The following is a 24,129-nucleotide window of genomic DNA, read 5'->3' as shown; positions in this document are numbered from 1 at the left end:
TGCTACGTATCAGTGTGAAGTCAGATGACAACATATAAACATAGTAGCTGCACTTTTTCTTCTGTCAACCTATAAGACATTTCACTCAAAATTTTATTGCACTTGATAATGTACCCCAAATAGAATCGTGTTTCATCATCATGAATATTTAACACCATAAAACATACTGTCTTCAGATAGGAGTCTTCTGCTTTGGCTTGAACTACTTTTAATAGTACGTGTTCAATTAACAAACAATTGATTACTCAGTAATGCTATTTGGTTTGGTTTGTTTTGAATTTCGTGCAAAGATCCTTGAGGGATATTTGTGCTAGCTGTTCCTAATTTGGGCTACTCTTTTACCAACAAATAGGAAGATTGATCGTCACATTATGAGCCCCACAGCTGAAAAGGCAAGCATGTTTGGTGTGATGGGGGAAATGCTATTTATGAAAGTAATATTGATACAACATACATATATATACATACACATATATATACTAAAATATTTTTAAAAAATGTTTTTTCTTTCTGAAATTGTATATTAGATCAGATCCAAAGAGTTTGTTTTTAATTTTGTGCAAAGCTAACCATCACTAATTTAACAGTACATGACTAGAGGGAAGGTATCTAGTCATCACTATTCACCACCACCACTCTTTTACAAATGAAAAATGGGACTAACTACAATATTATAATGCCCCCATGGCTTAAATGGCATGCATGTTTGGTGTGATAGGGATTCAAAACCCATGACTCTCAGACTGCAAGTCGAGTTGGCCAGCTCTAAGAGATGTCAGTAAGTTTCTAAAGCAATTTCAATGGAGTCAACTTACTTCTGGTTCTAAACAGGACAAGACACTGAACAAAAACATAAAGGATTTTCATTATGATTTACAAACAATTATTTATGCCTAACAGTTTAAAACATAAAAAAAATTTAAAACTGTTGCTAACATATCACATGAATATTAAAACCACAGACAAGTTCTTTTTATCTTTTTTTTTAAGTGATAAAATTATACAAAACTAATTCGGGTATTTTTGTTAAAAAATTTACATAACTAAAATGAACAGTTTTGAATATAATTTGCATTTACAAACTTATAAAACATCTCAAGACACAAAGGAGCTTTAGTGTAAACTATGTACGTAAGAAAAGATAAACAGGATGGTATACAAATGAAAACAATTTTAGTTACATAATGAAAAACCAAAGACTTTTAATGCTTCCATTTCTAGACCTCAGAAATACTTTCTTTTGCACAAAAATGAAGCTAATTACATGACAAAAATAAAATTATAATACAAAAATGACCCTAATCACCACAATAAATGCATTAAGAAATAGTTAAAATATTTAAACTGGTAGAAATTTAATTACTTTCTTCACACACAAAATTCAAAGCCATACTGTAGTTACAGTATAATGTATAAATGTTTAAAAATAAACAAGTGTTAAAATATGCCACTTGCAAAATAAGTGCACATATTTTAATTTTAAATGCAGTTGGATTCTGTCATGTAGTGGTGTTATATGTACAAGTAATTTCATTATATATATATTTATAACACAGAAATATAAAATCATCTGTTTGCATTACCTTTAAAAGAAAAATCTATGTGATTTTTTACACTACAAGAAATGCCCTGATCATTTTGATTACAAAGAAACAAATTTAGTAAGTTATGTTTCAAACTTTTCAACAAGTGTTTTTTGTTATATTTAGTTTTACAATTGCTTATCTCTTATACTTACATTATTAATACAATACTATTACACTGTAAAACTGATGCTGAATATTCTAAACATTTTTACAAGATATGAATTTTTTTGGCAATAAGTCTCATTTATCACTACAGACTTTTCTTCTTTTATAGGGTGCTACAATAATAACTATAACAAACCATAGTGGTCAAATACCTTGAATTTTCTTGGTATTTTAACCAGGACACTAACATGCAAAAAATGAATAAAAGTAAAAAAAACTATTATAACATCTTTTAATTTACCTTTTTTGTCAAACTAACAATTATTAAACTTTCAAATACACTTCACATTTACACATTTAATATTAGGAATAAAAATAGCAAATAAAACTTAACCTATCAGTTACATTACTCTATTGAATTGTACATGACATTCTCAGGTTAAAAGTTAAACTATGCTTGATATCCAGTTCTCTTTATTAAGTGAAAGAATTATGTTTGAACAAATATCATAACAATTTACTTTCTTTAACTAGAATTTTCTCATTGCTAGCATTGTATTTATTTCCCACATAATGTTTGGAGAGCATCAATTACTTCTTTCAACTGCTTATTTTTTTAGCGAACTTGCTGAAAAAAAATTGGGGAACTGTTACTACGTATTAAAGTATAACTTACAATAATATGGCTACCAACTTAAAAAATCAATATTATTGTGCATTTTCAACATAAGAAACTAGTACATTTTATTAAATTAAAAAATTAAACTTCTAAATTAATTGAATCAAAATTGAGGTTAATATAACTTATTAACAACCCAAATTATTTTATCTAAAGAAAAAAACGTTTGGTGAAATATACATTTATGTTAGCCTAGGACAGTGGAATCCATATACAAATGATGAAACTTGATTTTTTTTTGGTGTTATGTTTCACATGGTTCATACTGAATTCCACAGATCCATTTCAAACACTTTTCCAAGGTTTGGTTGATTGATTGTTTTAATTAAGCACAAAGCTACACAATGGGCTACCTGTGACTGCCAACTACAAATATCAAAACCCAGTTTATAACATTGCAAGTCTGCAAACATCAAATTTTCAAGGGCTTTCCAAGTACTCCGAGTATGCTTTTCAAACTCTTTTAGGAAGCTACAAATTTACAAATTCTACTAAAATTTTATAAATTTCCTATTTATTTGTTCCAACATATGAATGTAAAGGTTAAAAAAAGAAAATACTCTATTTATTGTGTTCAACCCTGCAACATGCAATATAGTTAGATACATCGATATATTTTACTGGTATATTTTCAAGTACTTTTGTAAAAAAAAAAAAAAGCCCCTTCCAAGCACTTTCAAGGATGCATATGTACCCTGGTTCCTAAATAATAGGTTGATTTAGCAAAAGCAACAAAGTCTGATTATGTCATTGTCAACTGTGAAAGAGACTGGGCATGAAACTAACTTTCAAGAGTGACATTCACCCTAGTATTCCATACCTGTCATTTCTATAAAATTCTCTTTTGCAACATATTATTAAAATGTATGTTCAGATCTTTTTTCTGCTGTCATAGGCAGTAAACAATCAAGTATGAATAGAATTAAACTGTCAAAATGTAATATAATTATCCCAACATGGGTCTTCACTAAGTTAACAAATTTACAATGCTAAAATCAAAAGTTCAATTCCCTATGGTAGATAAGGCATGGACATTGTATAGCTTTGTGCCAAACCAAAGAAAATAAAATAAAATTACAAATTTTAGGAGGTTACAGTGAAACAAATAAATGTACAAATAAATTATTTACAAAGTCATATATAGTTGTTTAGTAATTTTGAAATTTCATAACAGATAATACATTTTTCATCCACAATAACTTGTTTATCAAAAATGTTATAATCAGTCAAAAATTCTTTGAGATAATAAATTGATGTTACTTATGTAGAACTTTTCATCACAAAAAAATGTGTATTAAAATTATTCAAACTGCATTAAAAACATTAGAAATTTTAATAAGTTTAAATGTTGAATTCAATACATACATGGTACAAGTAAAAGAAGTAAAGAAACAAAAACAAATTCCTTGAGCATCCACAAAAACAACTGAAATGTTTCAACACAAGTGTGAAATTCTGCAAGTATTATGATATAGACTAATTATTTAATATTTACAACTTTTCCACCAAATCAATAGTTACTGACAAATAAATGATAACCAATTTTTCTAAAGTGACTGAAAATACTAAATCAAAATCACATTAGTTGCTTACTACCTACAGGTTAGCAAAAAATCAGTGTATAAATGTAGTTACATAATGTAAAAGATCCATGTTCATTTAAATCATCTTTTATTTAAAATATTTTATAGGTATCCATATTACAAAACAGTGGCTCTTATATAATGCATTTTACCAATTAATACTGTCACAAAAATACATTTACACCACCAAGAAACATACCAAACAATTATATAAATTTTGAAAAATAAAATAAAATATAATATTTTAATTTTGTAATTTACTTATTATGATTTCAATATGAACAAAACAACCTTGAAGTAAGAATTAAAATTAGAAACAATGCAGTATGTTATAAAGTTATACAGACAGTATGTATACATGTACACTGATATTAAGCAGAAAAAATTTAAAGTATGCATAAAATGCAGTTCAGGATTATTAAGTGAAAAATATATTGAACATAGGAAATAAAAACAAGAAAACATAAGTTAACTTGAAACATAAAAGACGTCACATGTAACAGTTTTATGTTACCTAAACTACTTAGAATTTTGCTAAAAAAATCAACAGATTAGAACAAGAGAAAACACTGAACTCGCATACCCAGACCAAACAAAATATCCTACAAGTCCACAAATTATATAAGATTAGTAAAAAAAATTGTTAATTTAAAAACAGGAAAGAGGGATAATCAAACAAGTAAAGAAACAACTTGAATCAGAATGCAAATATTATATTTTCACATCTACAACTAGGGACTCTTTAAAAACAACTAAGATGGAAATAGTGTATACATTATTTCATTGAACTACAAAACCCTAATTTGATTTCAATAAAATTTATAAGTATTGTACACGTGAAGTCAAAATAGGATTTCTAGCTTGAGAAAATATAATACACATATGAAACTTATGATTTTAAACAGCCTGCTAAAATTAGACAACAAAAATAATGCATGCAAAACAAAGAACAGTGACAAATGCAGAATAAATTGCCAATTATCAACATTTACAACTGCTACCTTAACACCTACTATTTAAAAACAGCAATAACTATATAAAATAATGCTATGAGCAGTGGCACTAACTAGAGCACATATCTCTACCACATAGCATTGATCATACTCAGCTCTCAAAACATTTGGAAATGTGTCAATATGTTCATCATTACCAATGGATATTGACCACTTCTGGTAGGACAAGGACAAATAATGTTAGAGTATTAAAATGAGTGGGCTGGAATTGTTCTACAGAAGGTGTTTGTGACTTATTTGCAATAAATTTGGATAATAAATGGAGGTCACACAATACACTTGTTTTAAAACTATATATTCAAAATAAGTCAAACTTGTGTACAAAAATGTTTTACATAATACAAAATCACAGTTTTATCTAAAATTCTAAATAATCCCCTTTTCTTGTCAAGTCTACACAGACTGATTCAATTACTTTAGAAAACTTGGGTCTGAAACTTTTTACAAACTAGGAGAAGGTATGATGTACTAACAATACTTTTATAGCAACAAAATCTTGGAGGATTTGAGAAATATGACATTAACATTTTAACTACGTATACACACACCTTATGACTTTTACTGAGTTATGTAAAGAAACTTATCATAGCTGTCACCTCAAAGATAATTACTTTTAACATTTTGTTATGAAAACTAAATAATCATTAAATATTAAATCATTACATAATAAGTTATATTAAACAATATTGCATACCCAACAATAACTCCTCTTCAAGAAATATATTGACAATATTTTTTACACTATATAAAAAGATTTTTCTCAGTTCACACATTAATATTCCTTATATAGTTTGCACTAACATTTACAGTTACTTTGTTGGTCTCTCTTCTCAAAGAGCCTCTAATAGAATTTTCTTTGATAGGATCCTTTGTTTTCGTCTTGATTTTGTGTTGCCTGAAGCCTGTTTTTCTTAATCAATCTGTATACTGGCACACTAGATCTTGTACCTCTTCCTTCTTCTGACCAGTCAGTTCCTCATTTGTGTTGATATCCTTGTATGTTTCATCTCCATCCAATTGTCTTAGGCCTAGCAGATCTTCACCTTCAATAATGAAGTCACTGTTTTCAGATTCTGCTTCTATGACAGCCACAACAGCTACGTCCCTCTGTATCTTAATAGTTGCAACCATCAGACTTTCTTTTCTCTTGAAGTACCTTTTCAACAGATTGGTGCAGTAGATTTTAGTCATCCTATACACTTTATAGTGCATTTTATTTATCACTTGCAGTGATGCAAAAGGTCCTTTCTACTGCAGAGGAGTGTGTTGTTAAGTTGTGGTTAACAGAACTAAGACTTTCTGTCTGATATTAAAATGTCAATCCTTGACCATCTTGTTATACAAGTACTTCTTACTGACTTTTATGTATTTAAATTCCTCAGCAAAACCACTTCAATAGATTCAGTTCAATATTATTTCTGGTCCTCTGATCTGTCAGTCTCTTTCCATTTCATATTGTGCTTGACTTTCTCTTGTGCAATGCTTCTGCAGAGGATGGTCTTTTTTATGAGCTTTCTTCCACTCCCTTAGCTCTACAATCAAGATGTCAATTTTTGATACTCACAAAGGCTTGATATCTTTATATTCTGCCCATGAACTCTTGTAGTGATTACAAATGACAGTCTCCTTTCTGTCTAGTTCCTCCAAATTTCTAATATCTACTATGTTTCCAGTTATCATTTTATACATTGGTGCCTTGACACACACAGGTTTCATACACAGTATGGAGTATCCACCTTTATTTTTGCTGTGGGAAACTTTCTCACTGTCCCATCAATTAGCACATACAGACACATCTTGCTGTCATGTGGTTATCAGATAATAGACTGGTTTTCACTACTGCATTCAGTGTCTCATAGGACCTTCACTAACTTGTTTCTGACATAGCCTTTGTTTATTGGTATCTCTTGATATTTGTAACATGCTCCAATTACTACTGGCACTGTTCATCCATTTGCAAATCTCAGCTGACCATTAGTTGCACATTGATCAATTAAAGAAACGTCACTTTCTTCCTGCTATGAATCTGATGTATTTTCTTGATTGTTTTCTCCTGGCAGCAGCATCCACAGTGACATTCACCCTTTTCTTGTTTCTTAACAGTAGTACTATCTTTGTAAGTAGTTGCAGCTGCTCACTTTATTTTGATATTTCTGATGTTACTTGTTAATGATAGACTTGCACTCCTTTGCAATGTGCTATATTCCATAACAAATGTAGAATCTTTTTTCTCATTTGTCTGTTAACTTCTTGTCACCTCTTGGTCAGCAACCACTGGTTTTAACATTAACTGGATATTCTTGAACTTACCAGTTATACTCCTTCCAAGGGCTTTCATATACTGGTTCTACCAGCTTGAGCATCTCATCCATATCTTTTGATGCACTCTACTTTAGCAACAGCGACATGTCAACTGACATGTTATCATGAACTGTTCATGTATCCATACATCTGCCAGTCCTTTAAACTTGACCATTTTAGTCTATCTGGTACAGGAGTAGGCTAAGATAGACTGCCCAGTCACCTTTGTCCCAGTTCTGACTATGGCCAAATCTTTCATATTTCTCCAGGAAAGCATCCATGTCATCTTTCTTTTAATCAAATTTGGGCAGCTTGGGTTAATTTGCCCTGACTAAAGATGTCATTCTTGGGTCTTTCTTCTTTCTGTTTAGTGAACTTGGCAATTTCAATTTGTGCTCTTATTTTCTCTCTATTTCTAGACTTTCTTTCTTGTAATTTTTCTTTTTCTCTTTTCTACCCACACTCTTCTCTCTCTAGTTCTTCTTGTTATTTAATAAAATCTTGTAGATTACTATATTGGAGCCAAAGACGCTCACCTTTTTCTACCCATTTATCAAATCTGTTGACATGGTTATATAGCATGTTTGTAATCTCTACACTATTTCCATTACCACTACTATTGTGTGTATATAAAGCTACTTATTTCTGGTATCACTTCCCACTGTATAATCCTGACTGGCTCAGGTTTTAAATACGAGTGGGCTAGGATTCTTCTACAGTAGGTGTCTGACTTGGTGGCAATAAATTTGGATAATAAACAGACAACACACCATCCACTTGTTTTAAAATAATATTCAAAACAAGATAAATTTATGTATAAAAATGTTTACACAATAAGAAATCACAAATTTTTCTCAAATTCTAATTCTCTTTTCTTGTCAAGAGTTCATACTGATTCAATTACTTTAGAATCCAACTGTAAAGAGGAATTATCTTTCTCAACTCTAGTATCTGTGAATAATTAACTGATGTTACCCTGAACTTTAAATAACGGTCTCCTTTTCATCAGAGTCCACACAGGCAGGTTCAATTACTTCAGAACACCCTTCAACAAGACAAATTATTCCCCTTATCTCTGTTAAACTGTGAAATCTACTTAAATCTATCAGTCATGAAGGCTAATCACTCACATGCTGACTAAATTCACCTACTTGACTTGCAATCACTTTGACACCAATATCACACATTCCAACTGTGGCCTGGAACTTTCAACAAACTAGAAGATGTTATGATGCAACAATACTCACATACCAAGAAAATCTTAGAGGTTTTAAGAAAGATGACATCAACAATACTACAACAGTTAAGCTACACACACAATGAATATCTCTTACAGAGATATAGAACAACATTCATCATAACTATTGGTTTACAAATAATTACTGTTAATACTTGTTACAAAAATTAAATAATCATTTAATATTACACTATTACATAATATCTCTCACACTAAACAATCTTGTATATCCCACAAATAATATTCAACATATGTCCACCAAGTTTCATCAAAATCTTATCATTTTTGATTGAGTTATAAAGCAAAAATAACATGAAAAAGGCAGTCCCCATGTTGACAGGCAAAAACTTTTAGATTGTCATGCCCTTGCTGTGACCCTGAACTTTAATCTTTTGAAAACTAATTAATTCCAAGTACACAATCTTTCATACAAATCTATTCAACCCTTTGAGAAATCTTGCTGATAGACAGATGCACACTTAGAAAACATAGCCTCTCTCTTCCTTTGGTGGCAAAGGTAATAAATACTGAATATGCAATCACAATTTCAGATAAGTACAACAGACAGAATCATCATCATTGTCTCAGTAAGGAAATATATTATGTTAATTAGCCTCTGAGAAAAACATTCTGAAATATAGTCTTGAAAATCCACATAAAGACCACAAATTAAAGTAACAATAGGCAACTGCAAAACTGGGAACTTTCTTGTAGCATTTTGCAATTACTATACCAAAAAATGCTCAAGTTGTAGTTTCCAACAAATTCACACATTAAGAAAACCCAAGACTTTTTTATGGCAGAAAATGAAGGACATAGGAAATTTTTGGAGCATGATAAAATTAAGATTGAATTAATCTTGAAAGTATTATTTTTTCTTTCTTTCAAAATTCCTTTGTAATCCCACACTATTATTTATATATAACTTGCAATAATTTTACAGTTGGGTCATAATGGGGATTTGTAAATAGAACAATCTATTAGCAGTATACATTCTTCCATGTTTGTTTACTTTTTTGTAATGCCAATTTGTAGATTTTAAATTATAACTTTTTAATTATTTGGTATTTAGCTTTTTTTAATGAACAAAAAATGGGTAAATATACGCCTAGAGTAAGACATAACCCCCACTGTTATAACATTTTATCAGTATAAATGCAGTCTTTTCAAACAAAATATAACTAAAGCATATCTTTAAATAAAGTTTTGTGTCAGTTAAAAGTAATTATTTACTCAGTCAAGTGGCTTTGTGCCTGAAATTTTGTGTAAATAGGTGTTGAGTACAAAGGTTGCCACTCATAACAACATTGCATTTATTACATATTTACAACCATGTAAATCAATTTGCAATGAAAAATAATCTAATTCTAAATGGGTCATGGCCATTCACAGCATTTCATTCAGTATATCGATCTTATTTTGCTGTAAGCTGGTGAAACAAAACAATAATAATAACACGAACAGACAAATTTTGATTCAAATTGGGAAATCACTTATTTTGCTTATTATCAATGTTTGGGTGGTCTTAACTATTGAAACGGAAGGTTTTGAGTGTTGTTTCATAACTAAGGCTACTTTTTAAGGTGTTATTTTTCCAAATGTTTTATTAGAGTTTTGAACAAATTGTTTTGTGATCCCTATTATGAACTAGTATTGTGGTTCATGATACTTCAACAAGACTTGAATGTGATCTTAATTCAATCCAGCTGTATATTTTTCTGCATTGTCTGTTTAAATAGGCTACCTCACAAGATCATACAGAAACACAAACACAATAGTTTGGTACTAAATAATAAAAGCTGAAATATGTCGTCGTTACATATAAAATGAATTAGCACATGTCTGTGAACTTGAGACATCAGGCTAATGAGAATGTTAGAGCTACATAGAGGAACTGCATGGAATTGTAGAAAAATATTACAGGGATATAACTTAATAAATATATATTCAAAACTCATTATGGAAAGGTTAAACTTGCAGGTGACCCAGCTATTACACACAAAATGTTACACATGTTATGTATGATGCTTAAAAACTTACTTCTACTAGTTCTTTGTGCTCTTCATTGAAATATCTCAATTTTTCTGTCACTTTTCTGTCTTCTTGTTTAGTATCCATCTCATCTTTCATTGGAACTAGGCTCTATATGAACACAACAGTAAATTTTATTCATATGGTGCTCTAAAAACTATGCAACCTATCACACAAAACACAAGTATTATAAACAATAAATACTACATGATAAGAATTATAACTGTGAAAACACTAATGAGCTAATACCATAACACACAGAATCCAACAGCTCACTGATAGCTTAATTGTGGCATTAATATCTCCAAACAAATTTAACAATTATCATTAAACATAAAATCAAGATACAAATACCAAAGATGAATCAATTTTTAACATCAATTGATTATGTTAATTATGTTAGTCGTAATTCAAAATTAACCTGTTCAGTGCCATAGACGAGATAACTCGTCCAAGCTGATCGGTAACACAGTGCCATGGATGAGTTAATTCATTCTCAATAATACCTACTTCAACGCTAGATGTCAGCACCATACATACATTTGACCTACTTACAGATTGTTTCACTTTCAATCCAAAATGGCATCACAAAAAAGTTATAAAATGAAGAAGCATTAGAGTTGTATTGTAGCAGCTGAAATACTTGGCAGTCAACGGGTTAATATCTTTTTTCAGGATGAGAAAATAAACTAACTTGTGTATAAAGCACATACCAAGATTTCTGGGACACACCTTTTCTCAGTATTAGCAACAACAAAATAATTTTAAAAAATAGTATTCCATTAATGTAAAAATTAACAAACATGAATTAACTGAGTATTAAATATTTGAGTTACAAGGTTAGAAAATGCTGTCAGAGCCAAGAAAAATTATCATTTTTCTTTATACTTCTATTGAGGTCTGATATTAAAGTATGGCATATTTTTACACAATATAAATCATGTTAATTAAATATATTGAAAAATGGTTAATAATACACAAGTTGATACAAATACTAGAAATTTGCTTCAATATATTACATAACTTGTTAAACTTACAAAGTAATGTTTGTAATAATTACATTTAATACTCTTCATATTTATTGCATGTAATATTTTCATAATTTCGAATTTTACAAATTTAAATTTATATTTCAAAGCACAGTCCATATACATGTAATCCACACTAAACAAAACAGGATTCCTGTTTTATTACAATCTTGGAAGTTAAAAGTTTCATTCCCTTTTAAAAACTAAGATAATTTTGAAATTGTTCAACTATTTGCTTTAAATGTATGTATAAGTGTACTAAAGTGTGTTATTATTTTCCACATATATTTGTCTTTATTACCATAGCCTACATTTGTTGCAAAATACAGATATATATTTTTACAATTTAGACTGATAACACAGGCCTGCAATGGTTTTATTGTCTTAAAATGTTAACTTGTTCTACAGTAATTCCTGTATGTCATCATGAACAATTTTTCACAAAACTTGACAGATACTTTTACAGAAGTGAATAATTTTCCTTGAAATTGGGTTACATTTTGTTATACTCAAAATGTTGTCAACCACTGGATATAGACTTCTCTAGACTAATCACAATTGGATTATTAACAATCATTCTAAAACCTATAAGAAACATACTGCTAGTACATAAACAGTTAACAGGCCACATGATGTGTCATTTCTGGTTGCTATTTGTTTGTGTATGCACTTTGACAGTAATTTTTTCTTTTCAATATTATTTATTTGTTGCCTGTGTAATTGCTCAATAATATAACTAACCATTTATTTGGCCTTAATACTCATACTGTACAGAGTTTTTGAAATGCAATATCTATCATTTGAAAACTTTAAAGATGTAAATGACTCCCTAATTCCAAAGTAGTAACTTTAACAAAATATAAAACCTGTATAGTAATTTATGAATATTGTATAACAGTTTTTCTTGTACAATTGGAATTAATTTATCTGAGTTGTATGGTTAGAAAAATAGCAGAATAAAACAGGCATGCACATTTATTTAATGAACAACAAAACTTATTAAACGTTTGTGACCATTTTATCTACAATATCATATAATCTTACTTAACTACACATAAATGTATTGAGAATATGAGCAATAACAATATGATCATCTGAGGTAATTTTTCTTTTACTTTTACTTCTTTTGAGGCACTGGTGGCCTACATGAAAATTACTTCACTCAATCATTGAATTTTATTCCTGCTATTTCAATTAATTCAAGATTGGTGCACACAGGACTCAGTGCTGATGTGCATTAGGTATTCAAGTGTTTTCTCTCCTAGAAAATTATTCCAGTTATTAGTTAACTCTTGGTATGGTTGAGAATGATCTCTTCATCTCTGCATCAGAATATGTTAAGAAACTGCATGTTACAATAACTAATATTCACCAAATTGGGTTAATTATTAAATTATATAGAACTCAAGGTAGACTTTAAAATTTATTTTCTCAGGAGGTGTTTCATGCACTTTTACATTCGATTTTTTGGTATATTTATAGAAACATTTATTGCATGTAATAAGAGGTATTTATCTTTATTCAATTTAACAGTGAGGCCTTACTTGGGATATTATGTACAATTTTGTTTTTAAGAAAAGGCATTCACATACTGGAAAGAGTTCAGACACAGGTTATATTAACTTAACTTCTCAGATGGAAGGGTTATCTTACAGGAACAAGTTAACATCTTAAATTACTGAAGCTCACAACATTACCTGTAGGACTGATAGGATAAATGCTTGTGATTTCTGATTTATATTCTTAAAAAACAGGGACAAGCAGAATTATTTTTTTAATGAGTTGCCATTATCATTAGTAGTGACTAACACTTCATAAAAGCTTAAGGGGATCTACTGTTTTCTGACAAATAAGCTTAAATTTTTAACTTCTGTTGAGTGGGTGTGTACAAAAACAGCCTTATGAACAAAATTTCTTATTGCAGCTTTCATTCACAGTCAAAAACAAAAAAGACCTCTACTGTCTTACCTGATCAGCATTTACATTACATTATATGCAAAAAACTTTTTTAGCAGAAATGTCTGAAAATGAAACAAATTTGAGCAAGGTTGTTGGTAGGACACGAACAAATACATGGAAAAATGTAATTTAAACTGTCTTTAAATTTTGCTATTTTTTCTTATTGTAAAAATAAACAAAAAAAATAAACAAAAAATAGTGTTATTAAAGCTAAGTATTTTACTTTTAAATTTCTGAGTTCTAATACAAATGTATAATCAAAGATACATGGAAACTTTTGGTTAATATGTGTAAAAAAAAGTAAGAAAATAGACTTATGATTTGAGATCAAAATAAAGTACATGTAATATTAATTGACTTGACTCATAAAAAATACGAATTTGTAGATATCACATGGTTTCTTGTTTGTATAGAAACCTCAGCCTCACAACTACCAGTGAAGTGAAGGTATTTTATTGGATTGATTTGGGGTCATTCAATGTCAAATCATCCAGATTTTGAAATATTATCCAGGTGACCCCCTCAGAATGCCTTGAAAAAAATTCACATGTGCTCATCTACCCATATAATGAAAAACTGCCAAAGATTAGACCAATACCTCTAATAGTTTCTGATTTACAGCCTTGTAAAATTTAGTTAATTTTTTTTTATTTTTGGCGAATTCATTTTCGGGCAACTTTGGCTGTTTAAAACTGCAAGAGTAATGGTGGTTGAAGGCTGAAATTTGCTATACTGACTGAATTAATCTCACATAATTCAAAATGGTCTCAAACCATGTTTATCTCTCTTAGGATTTGCATAGTGAGGTAGTAAAATCACCTGAACACCCAAAATCATAAAAAACATTGGTTTATGTAATAAGTCATAGCTCTAAGACTTAATATGATACAAAGCTGATTTTTGTTTTCAAAATTCCTATAACATATCAGCTTTATTCCCCACTCTACCAAGAAAATGTATATGAGAAGGCTATCATATGATGATGTGTACACAGTTGTAACTGTTGGTAGTAGCAGTGAAAGTGATGCTACAGCATCACATAGGGTCTAATGATAGCAATGACAATTATCAGCCAGGAAAATATGTGGCATGCATATACGATCATGAATGGTATGTGGGAAACATAAAAGTTAGATCAGATAAACATTCCGATGTGTTGGTGTCATTTATGAATAAATCAAGGGATGAAGCACCAATGAGTGAGTTTACTAGAGGAGGGAATGGAATAGGAGATGTAACAGATGTTATTCCTAGAAATGGAATGGAGACAGAAACCACAGTTGAGCTGGCCATAAAGCAGCCAGAAAAAGGATTGAACATGGTGTGGATTGGATGAGCAAAATTACTTGGGGTAATAATTGATACTAAGGTATACATAAAAGAAAGATCCTTCCAATCCTGGCTGAATGGATTTGTGGCCAAAGCCAAAGTATGTAGGTGGAACTTGGCACCCAATAAGAAAAAAGCTAGGCATTCAAAAATGAGGCAAATGAACCTAGATGGGGGAGTATCCAGCTGAGAATGTAGCCATCAGAACACCTGGATGTCAAGAGACCACTCTATGGGTAAAATTTCCTCAGGACTGGACAGATGATTAGTGACAGGGTTGAGGACACCTGGTGTGTGATAAGCAAGCAACATGAATTTGATGGCTGTGAGCCCAGAAGAGGAAATTAGAGTTCTGGAACACAATGACCAGGATAGATTTCACCTCATTGACTGGTGATGATAAAAGACAACCATTATGTTAAGAGAATGAATCATAACTGTCTTCCCTTACATATATGACAGAAAGTGAACTACAGCCTAACAAACACCAACAAGTACCAAAAGGTTAATGGGAAGACAAACTCCTGTATAATTCAGCATGCATTTTATCCTGCTGTCAAACTACAAGAGCAAGTCAGCATAAAAAAATCAGGAGGTGATATCTATAAATTAAGAGGGCCCCTACTGAGGTGCAATGACCTTGTGTACCCATTTCAGGGAATACGTGGCCATAGTCCAGAGAGATAAGTGTCTCCAGTGATGCCCAACTCTTGAAAAAGAAGTAATCCCTCACACAAGAGAGAAAGTGCTGATAGTGCCCTCTGAACTAAAAGCTCCAGGAATCACAGATCAATAAGAATAGGATGGGCTTAACTGAGACACAAATTAGAAAAACATTCTCAGATGAACAAGGTATCAACTGGAATGGATAACAAACTTCTCCATCATAATAAACCAACCCACCTGATCAACTTCTCTAAGGAAAAGTTGGGTGTGAGAGAAACACTCTGCAAAGGATGGTGGGAGAAGAAGCCAGCCATGCCAAAAATGACAGAATTGATAAACATGATCCTAGTGGATGAAACATAGAAAACAATGTAAAGAATGAGCAATAGTAATGTGGATACAAGTGTAACACCATTTAAATGTGCCATACAAAGCCCTGAAAGAAAGGCCCATCTGAGAAACATTTACAATTTCAAAGAACCACAGCAATTGAGGAAACAATTCAGATGGGAAAAATGAATCACAGGATGCCAATCCCCAATCTTCCTGGGAAAGACAAAATGTCAGGAAAATAATCACAGAAGCACAAGAAAAACCTGTCTGATGGCACCCTTGATGAGAAGGACTTGAACTGCTTCTGTGAAGGACTTGTGGGAAATAAAATCCTAAAGACAGAAAGGAACTAGGACAGGGGAAAAGATGGAAGGTGTGTAAAGAAAAGGAAGAAGAGTCTTCCTTACAATACTTTACCCAAAGATCAGTGATAAGTCTTCCACACTTCTGAGAAATAAGCAAGCCTGACTCCCATAGAGTAATCATTGGTAATGCTGAGGTTGAACAGGGTGAAGATGAACAACAGTATGACCTATAGACAATGTCAAAGAAACTTGAAACTGGAAAAGGAAGAGGTTGGGACAATGGAAAGTAAGGGAAAATAGTAAAATATGCAATCTAGATGATTCAAAACAAAACTTCTAAAGACCACCAAAGTTCATAGATCTAAGAAAAGACTCTGATAAAATATCTTGCAAGTAAGTTAGGAGGGGCAAGAAGAGATGCATATGTCAACAAAGCCTGCACAGCAAAGGGATAGAGGGAAAGCTGTCCAAGTCACTAGACAATAACAGTGTTGTTCATTGATTAGGAAATCTCTCAGCTTACAGGAAAAAGAAAATCTTCCAACAAAGTATACTTGAGATTTTCTCCACCAGTGATGCCACACCTGCAGCCATTATCATGGGCTGTTGAACATCAGTAGCCATTATAATCATAGTAAATGGTGAATTAAAAATATTGAGTGACTACCTGTAATTGAAGGATAGAATTCATAAGCAAATAAATTTCTAACTCAATAGTTGATTATTAACAACACTTTGAATTGCAAAAATTAGCAACTGAAAATATTCAAAATGCACTTAAAAAGTGAAATAAAGCACAAGGTATTAACACTGTTATAGCAAATCAAGAAGTGAAGAGTGGGTACAACTTCACAGAGAGAGTTAGCTGCAAGAGGAGGATGTGTTGCACTCCTTTTGATGGAGGATTGTCACATGCTAGTTTGATTACTTAAATGCATCTGAACCACATGGTATATACATGGAACTAGGTAGAAATTCATGGTTAGCAATGAGCTTTTCTTATAGCAAAGCCACATTGGGCTGTTTGCTGTGTGCACTGAGGGGAAATCAAACCCCTGATTTTAAATTATTGTAAATCTATAGATTTATGCTGTCAAAGCAGGGGACCTGGCAGTGAGAAACAAATGTTTGCACTATTAGACATTTATATCAAGAAAAACTGTAATTTTATGAGGAACAATCTTTAAGTGAAACATGTGCTATAATATAACCAACACATTTGTTCACCTGGTTTAAAATGTGAAATATTCCATCAAAACACAAGCTGGGTATCAAAAATATTGAATTGGGTATTCAAAAAAAATGCAATATGATAAAAGTAATTTCCATCCCTGAACTTATTAAATTCACATATTAGAGTAAAAGGAGCCCCTCTCCAAAAAAAATATTGACAATAAAATTAAATTATCCTATGTTCAGTCATTGAAAATAGAGCTGTACTTACATGAACATCAATGTGCGTGTATTCTAATTCTGCAGAGTTTTCAGTGAATATATCATAGATTTTTCTTAATCTCTTGAACATAATAGCAATTGCCTTTAAAGTCTCCTGAAGTTTCAGTTTCCTTTCTTCCTGACCTGTCATACTTTGTAATGTTCCATTTGGTGGCTGTAAGAAACAAAATGAAAAAGAAAAAGTTTCAGCTGCACATTAAAGCCTGCATTACTCCTATAGATAGTTGTTAAACAAAACAAACTTAAGAAACATTGAGTTTATTTATTAATACTGAAGTACATTTAACACACTCTTACATGTACATGTAATCTGTAGTCGATGATGATAATTCCATGAAGTTTAGAAATCTGGCTGATATCTCAACCATGGTTAATTAAGAGTTCTGTGATTATTGAATGCATTTACACATAACATTTTATTGTATAAATGATCAAGCCACACCTCAGGTGTACAAAACTAATTTAAAGTAAATGAAAGTATAAACACTCACACATATATATATATATTGTGCAATGTTGACTACATGAATCAAAAGATAATAGTGCTATAAATGTGTCCTTTTGACATTTAAAAATCAAAAACAAAACCTGTAGCAGTTTCAAAATTTGGAAGAGTTCTGTTGTTTTTGAAACAATTTCTTGAACAGTTTCTTGACCTAACCGACATAAAATGGCCATATTAACATCCCGATGGGTTGGAGTAGGTTGTCCACCATCTGGACCTGCATTCAGTGAACTTGTCCCTCCACTATCACCCATAGATGCCTGATCTGAAGGCACTACTGGTCCAATTCCTTGGGGTCCTCCAGTAATTCCACCAAATCCTTGAGGTGAAGGTTCTGGGTAGGACTGTTGTGTTGTTGAATAGGTTTGGTCTGTTCGGCCTACTGAATGCCGAAAAGGGGATGCCATTCTTTCTCTTCCACTGGAGTAAGTTACATTTGTTGATTATCATACAGAAAAATCTGAAAATATCAAAATTATTTATGTACTACACTCGTGTTATCAATAATAGAGCAATAATGTTCATTACTTACACTGTTTTAAGTAATATCATAAAACCAATAACCAATTCTGGGACTTTTACATGTATTTGACATATAACACACTTGAAAAATGACTAAAGAAAGCAATTACTTACCCTTACAAAATTTCACCTTACATAAAATAATCCATTCACATACTTAGCAAATATTTCCACTTAATTCATAAGAACCTAACTTAAAAGCTTATTCTTTGAGAAGTCTTTTGACATAGATATCACATTTAAAATATCTTTCTTTGTTTCATAAAGCTAAACCACAGCTGAGGATATACAACTTTACATCATCATTACTGTTATAAGGTGATACAATACTGAAAGAAATGTTTATAGCAATGAGTTTGGTCAACACTTCTGTCACAGCTGCACAATTATGTTAAAGAATATGGAGGAAACATAAGATTCACCTATTATTTGGTACTGGCATGTAACAAACAAATGTACATAATTCCCAAAAAATTAGATTGTACATAAAAAAGTGGGTTACCAAAGAAAATGGAAAAAAACAAAAGTGGCAGTCAAAATAACTTCTGAACTTTTATCTATTCATACCAATTTCATGACTGTTGGTCTCTACACTATATTATACACTGAAATTAAGTCTACAGTACATACGTAATGCATAATTTTGCTTCCTATAATATTATTATCCTGAAACATCCACACTTTCACTGGGCATGAAACTGGGACAATTAACTTGTACTAGTGTTTTGAAGTCAGTGTTCTAGCAACAAAGCCATAGACATAAATCCTATAAGCAGACAACCCTCATTCTGACTATTCCTTTACATATACATTATCAAACATTATACATACTTCAGACCTCAGCAGAGTACACAGCTACATCTAGCTACAACTTCCAATAAGTAACAACAATACGGTACCTTTAGACTGACAAGACACACAATACCAGGCCAACTAATCAACCATGCATCACACAGTTAACTTAATCCACCATCCATTCATCTAAACATTGTTCAGAAATTCCAAAAATTGTTTTTAGTGAGCATCTCATGGCATTAGGTAGATATAACTTTTGAAAAAGCAAAGTGCAAAACTACTGTTTTTATACTATATGCAACTGATTTAATTCCACCAAATAATCAACTGTTTACTTTTCTCATGCAACTCTGTTACAACTCTTATATTACTCTTTTTTGGGCATTAATCTATCACCCACTCCATTTATTTTTTCAATGTGTATATTTAAGAATTATTTTAATACAGAAAAGCAGGAAACTCTAAGGGGTCACTCTGAGTTTTTTTTTACTTTATGTCAAAATCCAGCATTTGGCAATCATTTCATACCTACATTTGATGCAATCTAAACATCAATGTTTCATTAACATCACTGTTATAACCTGGTGTCTATTTAATATGCAGATAAAAATCACAAGTAGTTGATTTGTCTGCTAACACTTGCCAGTTCAACAAGTAATATAATAATTAAGATTAAGGAATACCTAAAGGACTTCAAAATTACTCAGTACCATTAAATTTCATAGTTATGTCCAATTAAGTATGATTATTACTGAATACTATGATACCAGTCCATGCTTGGTCCTTATATGTCTTTCTGCAAGCAAGAACAGAGTTAAATTAAGCACTTTTTAATAAAATCAACAGCTGGACATAAGAATAAAAGAATTGTTTATTCAATCTAATATATTCTTATCATCATCATCAAAGGTAAGTGAAAATTAAACTATGACATAGTCAAATATTTCTAAATTATTTCCTTTGATTTTCATTCACCTGCCATAGATAGTAAGTGAAACTTTCTTAATCCTAGTAATTCCAAGTGTCCTATCAAAAATGGCATCTGTTGATCTAAAAATACTCAATGTAACACTTCATGTAACATGATTGCCAAAGTCACAAATTCTTACAGTTCAAAATCCAAGTGTTTGTAATCAAGATATGAGAACTATACTCTCAGTCTTAATTTAGATTTGTGTTTATTATAGGAAGCTTGTAATTACATAAAGATTGTGACATTATTAACTAAAAATTTCACATAATGAGAAAATGAGTAATCTGTGATTATTGAGCAAATCAATTTAGTAGTAGCACTAAGGGTTAATCTATATACCCATGACTAAAATTATTGAAGTAAATTTTGATTATTTGCAAGTTAGATGTACATTTGTGTTTGAAAGTTCTGATAAACATTATTTGAATTATATTTGAATTGACTTACAAGTAAATGCATCTTCTTATAAATGTTATTCATTTATTGAAGAAATAAGTTAATTTATTATTGTTACCTAGACTGAACTTGATATTATTTTTACCAAATAATCCAAAAGAAGCCACTCCACAATACGACACATTACAATGGTAGCAAAGTAAAATTTATGCTTAGTGACATTGTATAGATATATTCACATCACATTGTTCAAAGTTTGCTCCTGGTTTTACAGATTAGTGAGAAAATTGAGGTTGGCAGTTTTTTTTTTAATCCAACTTTTTATAAGCCAGAGTAGTACCTGTTTTTGAAAGGGTGGGAAGTTATGTTTTGCAGAAGCTGGACAAAAAGTAGTGAAGACAAGAAATAAACAAGCTTATAGCACCAGAATGTTGTTTATATTTCATTAGACACTCAACATTTCACTTAACAGCTTCTTTAGGAACATTCACTAAAACACAAACCAAAACTGAGGGTATTAAACTTCAAATGGTTTAACTAACAGAAATCAAATAAATGCCATTGAACACTGCAAGCTTTAAAAAGAAATTGAGATGCTTAGAATACTGAATGGCCTTCATGGATTAAATACCTTGGCTGAAACTACAATCTTGCATCCTCAAAATTAATGTTCCCAGGCAAATGCTCAACCTAGCAAGTTATAAGCATTAATTTTTTTCAGTGCTGGACGTTATGATGATTATACGATTTTGCAGTTTCAATAGGGAAGGGAGGGAATAAAGTATGAGGGATTCTGGTAAGTAAATATTAATAACATAAAGTATTGTTAAATTATATAACATTTAACCTCAAAATTACTGACTCATTTGATAACATTCATTGCTGATGCATTTCACATATTGTACCACATTGAATAATTTAATGTTTTATGGTTGTTATAAACACTCAACATACAGAGCTTATAAAAAGAAATTGTTAAAACACTAATATTTTGTATTAAAGACTGAAGTGCATACAAGGAATTCACAACAGTAATCATCAGAATTAACAGCAACATTCACGACATTTTTCATTTTGTGAGACTCATATTACGTGTGTTAGTAGAAACCCTTAATCAACAAATTAGTGGGTTCAGAAACAATTTAACACCTAGTTCAATTTATTTATTTACTGAATTACATGCATAAATATCTGTGCTAGCCATCCCCTATTTATAAGTGATAAACTAGAGAGACGACAATTAACACTACCAATAGCCAACTCTTGAGTTACTCTATTTGATCCTCATATTATAATGCTCACACAAATGAAGGATTTAACACGTGTGATAATAGGATTCAATTCTGTGACCTGCAGGTTAAAAGCTGAGTTCCACAACTACCAGACCCACATAACAAAATGACTAAATGTATATAATACTAATACTGATTACAGTGTTGACGTACAAAATTCAATAAACGAGTACTTAATTTTGAATACTTTTTAATTTAATCCTAAGCTTACACAGAGTGTAGGTAACTGAAATTTCAATCATGTTGTAAATTATAATTGTTATTTTTATTAATTACGTTTAGTATTTATTGTTATACCTAAAAAACGTCTTATTAAATTGAATTGTTAATGTTACATACAATCTACGTTTAGTTTCACACTGACTTTATCGAACAATACTTAACAATCTAAGTTCTGATTTGGTTCTTTTGTGGTTTAGAAACGGTGCAGAGGTAAAAAAATGATAGACAACTTTGTAAGTTTTCAAAAAATACGAATAAGATAAATTGCCAGCCTTTTTCTTTAACACTGAAAACAATAGGAATACAGCACGTCAAATACTAAAATAGAATTGTTTAATCTACGGTGATAAATTGTTACCCTCAGACTATAAACGCTTACACTACACTCACTTTACGGTAACGAAGATATCAAATTTGAATTGCTTGATTTTGTGAGATAGCGAATTCTACTTTTGTTATGATTTGTTTATCATTTATTCAGTATTCATTCTATCGCTTAATCCAATTATCAGTAAAAAGTTTCCGTTTTAAAGCGCTAACTCACCTTCTTTTTAGAACACGTTGGTTTTATGAAAATAAAATATTTCTCTTCTGGTGACGTACAAATTAACGTTGTAAAATATTTCGTGGAATTACAGTAGTTTTTTCGGTTTGTAATTAAGCACAAAGCTACTCAATTTGTTCTCTCTGCTCTTCCCACCATGCGTTTGAATTCCCAGTTTCTTGAGTTGTAAGCCCCAAGATATAATGGTGTGCCACTAGGGGACATTTATGGTAATAATTGTATACGATGTAACTTCGTTTAACTAAAACACTTCCCATGACCTTGTAAATAAATTAGTTTATAATATATTGTTATTGTTCATTATTGCTACTGATCTTGAGAAGTGGTTTGATTTTGGAATATCGTGTTTCGTTGTTTTTATTCTTCTGTTTTGACTCCCTCCCCTCTAATTCCATTATTATTGAAATTAATAACACTGAGATTTATGTTGTATTAGTTTGGTTTGAATTTCGCACAAAGTTACAGGAGGGCTATATGCGCGCTAGCTGCCCCTAATTCAGCAGTGAAAGACTAGAGGAAAGGGAGTTAGTCGTCGCCTCCGCCAATTCTTGAGCTACCCTTTTACAACGAATTATGGAATTGTGAGTGTGTGGTTAATGTTTATATATTTGTTAATTTTACTAATATATGTGAAGTTTGCATGAAGCATGTTGGTCAAGAAGGTAATTAAATCATTATGCTCTATCTACCTATTGTATTACATCATTTGTCTAGAGTAGCATATTTTGTCTTCCTTTGATAAAATAACTGCAAGTTCAACTTTAGTTTGTGATTTTAGACAGTTGCCTTTTTCACTGGCAGTCAAGTAATCTCCTTACTTTATAACCTTTCTTAAGGTTTGTTAGAAATTAGCAGTCTGTCATTTTAAAAATTGAACAACCAACTTATGATCTCTAGATTGTATGATGAAAACCAATTACCAGCTGTGTTTGACTTTTCAGCCATGAGGGCATTGTAATGTGACAGTTAATCAATGTATTTGCTAGTAAAGAGCATCCCACGAGTTGGTGGGGGGTGCTATTGGATAGCTGCTTTCTCTCTAGTCTACCACTTCAAAGTTATGAATAGTTAGCATAGATAATCCATAAGTAGTTTTGCATAAAATTCAACATAACAACAAACAATCTTATTTAAGTTAGTTGATTTACTATGTCAGAGAACTTTTTCATATCTAACTCTCCACTAAAAGTGAATCAAAGACCATTTTGTCTCATAAAATCACAAATAATTTGTTTGTGCTTAAAGATTA

At 31.1% G+C, this 24,129-nt stretch overlaps 1 protein-coding gene across 1 annotated transcript; it reads right to left on the bottom strand.

The window, feature by feature from the left end:
- Nucleotides 1-7,708: 7,708 nt before the first annotated feature.
- LOC143252869 (mediator of RNA polymerase II transcription subunit 30-like) lies at nt 7,709-23,074 on the bottom strand. Its single transcript, XM_076505661.1, has 4 exons — nt 22,860-23,074; nt 18,199-18,575; nt 17,600-17,764; nt 7,709-10,646 (listed from the first exon to the last, which is right to left on the bottom strand). The coding sequence occupies exons 2-4, from the start codon at nt 18,520-18,522 to the stop codon at nt 10,533-10,535; spliced, it is 603 nt and encodes a 200-aa protein (XP_076361776.1). The 5' UTR covers nt 18,523-18,575; nt 22,860-23,074; the 3' UTR covers nt 7,709-10,532.
- Nucleotides 23,075-24,129: the final 1,055 nt, after the last annotated feature.

This window comes from Tachypleus tridentatus, chromosome 6, assembly GCF_004210375.1.
Source record: "Tachypleus tridentatus isolate NWPU-2018 chromosome 6, ASM421037v1, whole genome shotgun sequence".
NCBI classification, from domain to species: domain Eukaryota; kingdom Metazoa; phylum Arthropoda; class Merostomata; order Xiphosura; family Limulidae; genus Tachypleus; species Tachypleus tridentatus.
The sequence above is the reverse complement of the archived record's forward strand: the minus strand, read 5'-3'. Positions and strand labels throughout refer to the sequence as shown.